This window comes from Oncorhynchus tshawytscha, linkage group LG11, assembly GCF_018296145.1.
Source record: "Oncorhynchus tshawytscha isolate Ot180627B linkage group LG11, Otsh_v2.0, whole genome shotgun sequence".
NCBI lineage: Eukaryota > Metazoa > Chordata > Actinopteri > Salmoniformes > Salmonidae > Oncorhynchus > Oncorhynchus tshawytscha.
This window is the reverse complement of record NC_056439.1, coordinates 12071670-12077383: the sequence shown is the minus strand read 5'-3', so window position 1 is coordinate 12077383 and position 5714 is coordinate 12071670. Positions and strand designations below refer to the sequence as shown.

The window sequence follows — 5714 nt, the reverse complement described above, 5'->3', positions numbered from 1 at the left end:
CTTTTTTGCCACACATCTATCAAAATGGCTCTGATCTAACATTTGGCCTCACCTCTACCCAGTGGAACATTAATATCAATTATATCTTGTTTCAAAGCTCTTTTGCTAACTGGTCTACAATTGAATTTGCTGTAATTCTTCTTCTTCTTCTGTGGATTTTATATGGCAGTTGGCAATCAACTTCGAGGTGCATTACCGCCACCAACTGGACTGGAGTGTTGACCAGAGACAGGGAATGTCTAAATTCTACCCATTATTCTCGTCTTCCGAAGGAAATGGAGAACATAATTAAATACTAAATCCCTTGAAGATTTCCTTAGCATTTCACTTAATCTTGGCTCTTCCACCCCATTAGTCCATAAATCTACCTTTCCCTCCATGTTTCTGGCACTGAAGTGTGGTGTAATCTCTGGTAGGCCTACTCTTGAATACAGCAATAAATTGTAACACATGCATGATGATGCAGAAGTATACTTTTCCAGACAGACAAAAAAAGTGAATTTCAGTATATTGAAAAGCCTATAGTTGACAATAAAGAAAGATGAAGACTGTGCTCCTGAGTGGTGCATTGGTCTAAGGCACTACATCTCAATGCAAAAGGCATCACTACGATCCCTGGTTCAAATCCAGGCTGAATCACATCTGGTCATGATTGGGAGTCCCATAGGGTGGTGCACAATTGGACCGGGTTTGGCTGGGGAAGGCTGTCATTAAATAAGAATTTGTTCTTAACTGACTTTCCTGGTTAAAAATTATTAAAAATGTTATTATTAGAGACCAGGTTCAAGGAGGATTTAGTTTTATATTTACATGTTTCATTTAGGAGTATTAAACTGAATGTTTCCATTACATTTATGCATGCAGTTTAAAATGCTGATGAATCATCTTTTAGTCTTTGCAAGGTAAAGCTCTGTCTTATCTCAGCTCACTGGTCTCGATAACAACACCCACACGAAGCATGCGCTCTAGCAGGTATATCTCACTGGTTATCCCCAAAACCAACACCTCTTTGGATGCCTTTCCTTCCAGTTCTCTGCTGCCAATGACTGGAACAAATTGCAAAAATCACTGAAGCTGGAGACTTATTTTCCCACACTAACTTTAAACATCATCTATCTGAGCAGCTAACCGATCACTGCTGCTGTACATAGCCCATCTGTAAAATAGCCCATCCAATCCACCTACCTCATCCCCATATTGTTTTTATTTACTTTTCTGCTCTTTTGCACACCAGTATTTCCTCATGCACATCATCATCTGCACATCTACCACTCCAGTGTTAATTTGCTCAATTGTAATTTCTTCGCTACTAAGGCCTAGTTATTGCCTTACCTCCGCACGCCATTTGCACACACTGTATATAGACTTTATTTGTCTCTTTTTGTATTATTGTAGGCTTGTTTATTCCATGTGTAACTCTGTGTTGTTGTTTGTGTCGCACTGCTTTGCTTTGTCTTGGCCAGGTCGCAGTTGTAAATGAGAACTTATTCTCAACTAGCCTACCTGGTTAAATAAAGGTGAGATAAAAGTAATAATAAAAAATGATTCATATGAGAAAAACGCAACGTTGTAACTTCATCACGTGTTATCGCGATAGCCTATGTTGCCTATGTGAGACTGCGAAGCGAACATCCGGTCTCTTTTCGGTGGCAGGCTGTCGTCGAGTCAGTTTTAGAAAATGAAGGTAAGAGAAGTCAACTAATGTTCTAAATAACAAATCTCTCCCTGTTAATGTCCAGGCCGAATTAAAGTAATCCATTCAAATATTATAAATCCGTATCTCGTTTAGTCAGATATGGCATCGTCTTTTAGGATGCATATTGATTTCGTTGCTAGCTAGCTATGGCTGACAACGTTAGTACATGAACCTGAAAATATGTCCGTGTGCATGCATGTTTGCCTGGCGTCATTCATATAACGGCAACAAAGTATCTTCTGTTCATGGGTGGGGGGATACGAATATTATCCTTGATGTGGGTTTGTTCACGTCCATATTTCGCGAATCCGTCGCAAGTTTGTTAGTTGCAACATAGTCACCCTCAAGGCCACTTCCAGCCAGCTAGCTTCCAACATCACTTAACTACGTGTCATTTGATCGTTCCAAATAGTGTAGCTGCAGACTTCATTTCTCTGTATAACTAATCTTGTTTCTAGGAAACTAGCTAACAAGAGTTAAACCAATTGCATTAACTAGCCAACATGCTAGTATCTGCCAATTGCCCGCATCCCGTTTACAGCTGCATCATGTTGAACTCAATTCACAGGTCTCGCCATACAGGCATGTGGTTAGGTAGTTAATTATTTGACTAATCTAAATTTGTTATGGATGGGTAGCTTAGGTGCAAGGTGATCGTCTAGCAAGTAATCTGCCTGATGTACATTACTATGTCCTCAACTAGGAAAGCTTGCTACATCTGGTCAATCTACAAGCACTGATCTGTATGTCTGTCTCTCAGCTGAATATCTCGTTTCCTGCCACTGGCTGTCAGAAGCTCATTGAAGTTGATGATGAGCGCAAGCTGCGAACCTTCTATGAGAAGCGTATGGCAACAGAGGTGGCTGCTGATCCCCTGGGAGATGAGTGGAAGGTAAGCTGTGGACCCTAAGAAAGCTACTCAGTTTTCAGATCCTTCTGTTTTTTTTAATTTTTTATATAGTTAAATTAATTAGTCCCAAGCTAGTGATTGTGATCTTTACTTTATGTCAAGTTCATTGACTAACTTTGGGTAATTTTGGAATAGCCAACTTAATGCCTTGGATCCTAGTGTCTTGAAACAGAATGTTGATACTGCTCAAGTTCAACTCAACATGATCTTGCACACCTTAGTAGACCCTTTCTGGCTGGTCTAGCCTCAAAGGGGGGACAGTGTTGTGCCACAGAAACTGCAGAGCTGCTTTACCAGATGCAACCTGACCCTCTGACCATGGCTGGTTGAACTGCATTGCTCTCCCAAGCCTTTGCCTATTAAATTCCACTAAACAAATGTCTAACTGTTGTGCGATAAACAGGTCCTTGTACAGAACAAGTTTTTATTTTGGCACATCTCTCCCAGGGCTACATGGTGCGCATCAGCGGAGGTAATGACAAGCAGGGCTTCCCCATGAAGCAGGGTGTGCTGACCCACGGCCGTGTGCGCTTGTTGCTTGCCAAGGGCCATTCCTGTTACCGCCCCCGTAGGACAGGAGAGCGCAAACGCAAGTCTGTCCGTGGCTGCATCGTTGATGCCAACCTCAGTGTGCTGAACTTGGTTATCATCAAGAAAGGTATGGAGTTATAATGATGGTAACCACTTGCTCTGGCACACCTTAGTAGACCCTTTCTGGCTGGTCTAGCCTCAAAGGGGGGACAGTGTTGTGCTACAGAAACTGCAGAGCTGCTTTACCAGATGCAACCTGACCCTCTGACCATGGCTGGTTGAACTGCAATGCTCTCCCAAGCCTTTCCCTGTTTAAGATTTGGTTGTTTTGAAGGTTATACGTTTTTTTATTAAACCTTTATTTTGATAGGGAAGTCCTACTGAGACTAGGGCCTGTATTTTTATTGATAAAAAAACAAACATTTTTTACAGATGAGTCCTGCATCACACATAAAATATACCTTATACAAAAAGACAAAACATATTAAGAAAAACGACATGTGCATGTTTCACGACTATTTACCATGGAAACTTACTTGAACATCATCAGTGCTGGTCTGCTTCCGCTGCCAGCGCTTTGATGTGGTTAACCATTGGGGTGGTGACTCTGTATAGACTGTTTTGAATCTAGTGGCTTCACATTTTTTCCTCCCATCTCCCAGGCGAGAAGGACATCCCCGGCCTGACCGACAGCACCGTGCCCCGCCGCTTGGGACCCAAGAGGGCCAGCAAGATCCGCAAGCTCTTCAACCTGGCCAAGGAGGACGATGTCAGGCAGTACGTTGTGAGGAGACCACTGACTAAAGAAGGTGAGGCCAGCACTGCTTCTAAGTGGTTCTGTTAATGAATGGATTGGTAAACTCATTGGTGCTCACACTCTTGACTGTGATTTTTATTTTTAACTCCTATTATTTCTCCTTGCCAAATTGTGCGAAAGTTGTCTGGCACACCAGTAGACCCTTTCTGGCTGGTCTGTAGTCTCTAAGGGGGGACAGTGTTGTGCCACAGAAATTGCAGAGCTGCTTTGCTAGATGCAACCTGACCCTCTGACCATGGCTGGTTGAACTGCAATGCTCTCCCAATAAGTCGCTATTCAATAAGTGTATTGTCTAAAATCTGATTTGAGTTAACTTGTAATTTTGTGTGGGACATATTAGAAATGAATGGGACGTTTTGTCTGTCATATGTGAACGTTGGTTGGCCAAATGAGTTGACACGCACAAAATGGTCAAACATTCCCAAACTATTCAACATTTGGGAATACTGGCTAGACTGAATAACAGCTATAACTCTCAATTGCTAATCTGGACAGACATTTCATAAACATTGAAACCCATAACAATTTTTCCCTTGTTCATGCTTTGTAGTAAATTCTACTGGTAACACCTCTCCTCCCACACCTTTTGAAGGTAAGAAGCCCAGGACCAAGGCTCCCAGGATTCAGAGGTTGGTGACACCCCGTGTGCTCCAGCACAAGCGCCGCCGCATTGCCCTGAAGAAACAGCGCACCCAGAAGAACAAGGAGGAGGCTTCTGAATACGCCAAGCTGCTGGCCAAGAGGATGAAGGTATGGAAAGGGAGACCACTAGGCATTTAGCTGTAATATTAGTCATTATCTGTTCTAATGTGTAATGAATTGCCCTGAATGTTGTGAATCCATTCATTTTATTCCTACAATTGCAAGCGAGTTGATATGGTTGCAAGTTGATTCATAAAATGGTTGAAATATTACAATTGAAATGTCCATAGGTATAATATCACCCATGAAGTCAGCAACATTGCCATTGAATGACTTTTAGTCCGTAGGAAGACTAACACATCTCGTTTGTTTGTAGGAGGCTAAGGAGAAGCGCCAGGAACAAATCGCCAAAAGGCGCCGTCTCTCCTCCCTTAGGGCCTCCACATCCAAATCTGAGTCCAGCCAGAAGTGAAATGTGGAATTGAATTAAAAAATGTTTTGCTGAAATTCTGCTTCTGGTGTCTTTACTCAGTGTTTCATAGATCAAAAAGAATGTCCATGCCTGAAACACATCCTGATTGTATTTATAGTGATCAGTCACATCCCTAAAAACTGCTAAATAATTTGTGAACGCTAAAATCTAATTTGTAAAGGCCTGTCGAGAACAAGACTTGTGATGGTATCTGTTTTAATGACTGCCGCAAACCAAAGGGCAATCGTAAATAAATGTAGGTACCCACTGCTATGATCTGGAGTGGATTCTCATTCAGCTGTGGCCATCTTTTGGGTGCTGTGGTAATGAACAAAGATTGCATGACACTGTCATGTTGGTTGATGTGCCTGAAGCTGGGGCCAGACTAAAAAATCGGATTGTGCGTTGACGTGGAACTTCTGCATATACATAACTACATTTCAGATTCTCTTGTTAAATTCAATTGTTCCCTTAGTGTGTGTCAATATTAGTCCTGCACTTCCACTGTCTGCTGAACCGGAGGATCTGAAAATGGTGATTTTTGTGGACAAGCAGTCTAATTCTGATCATTTTCAATTGGTATTTTGACCAATCTGAGCTTGGGCTGCCTGTGTAAATGCAGACAAAGTGACCCAGATATACTGAC

General features: G+C 42.1%; 1 protein-coding gene across 1 annotated transcript; it reads left to right on the top strand.

The window, feature by feature from the left end:
* The first annotated feature begins 1554 nt into the window (after positions 1 to 1554).
* LOC112261432 (40S ribosomal protein S6) lies at positions 1555 to 5103 on the top strand. Its single transcript, XM_024436749.2, has 6 exons — positions 1555 to 1684; positions 2457 to 2588; positions 3054 to 3264; positions 3800 to 3946; positions 4547 to 4704; positions 4973 to 5103. The coding sequence occupies exons 1-6, from the start codon at positions 1679 to 1681 to the stop codon at positions 5066 to 5068; spliced, it is 750 nt and encodes a 249-aa protein (XP_024292517.1). The 5' UTR covers positions 1555 to 1678; the 3' UTR covers positions 5069 to 5103.
* Positions 5104 to 5714: the final 611 nt, after the last annotated feature.

Excerpts from the sequence above, each read along its gene's own strand:
- LOC112261432 (XM_024436749.2), top strand. Across the intron at positions 3,947-4,546 it reads GAGACCACTGACTAAAGAAG|GTAAGAAGCCCAGGACCAAG; the intron begins GTGAGGCCAGCA and ends CACCTTTTGAAG. Across the intron at positions 4,705-4,972 it reads TGCTGGCCAAGAGGATGAAG|GAGGCTAAGGAGAAGCGCCA; the intron begins GTATGGAAAGGG and ends GTTTGTTTGTAG.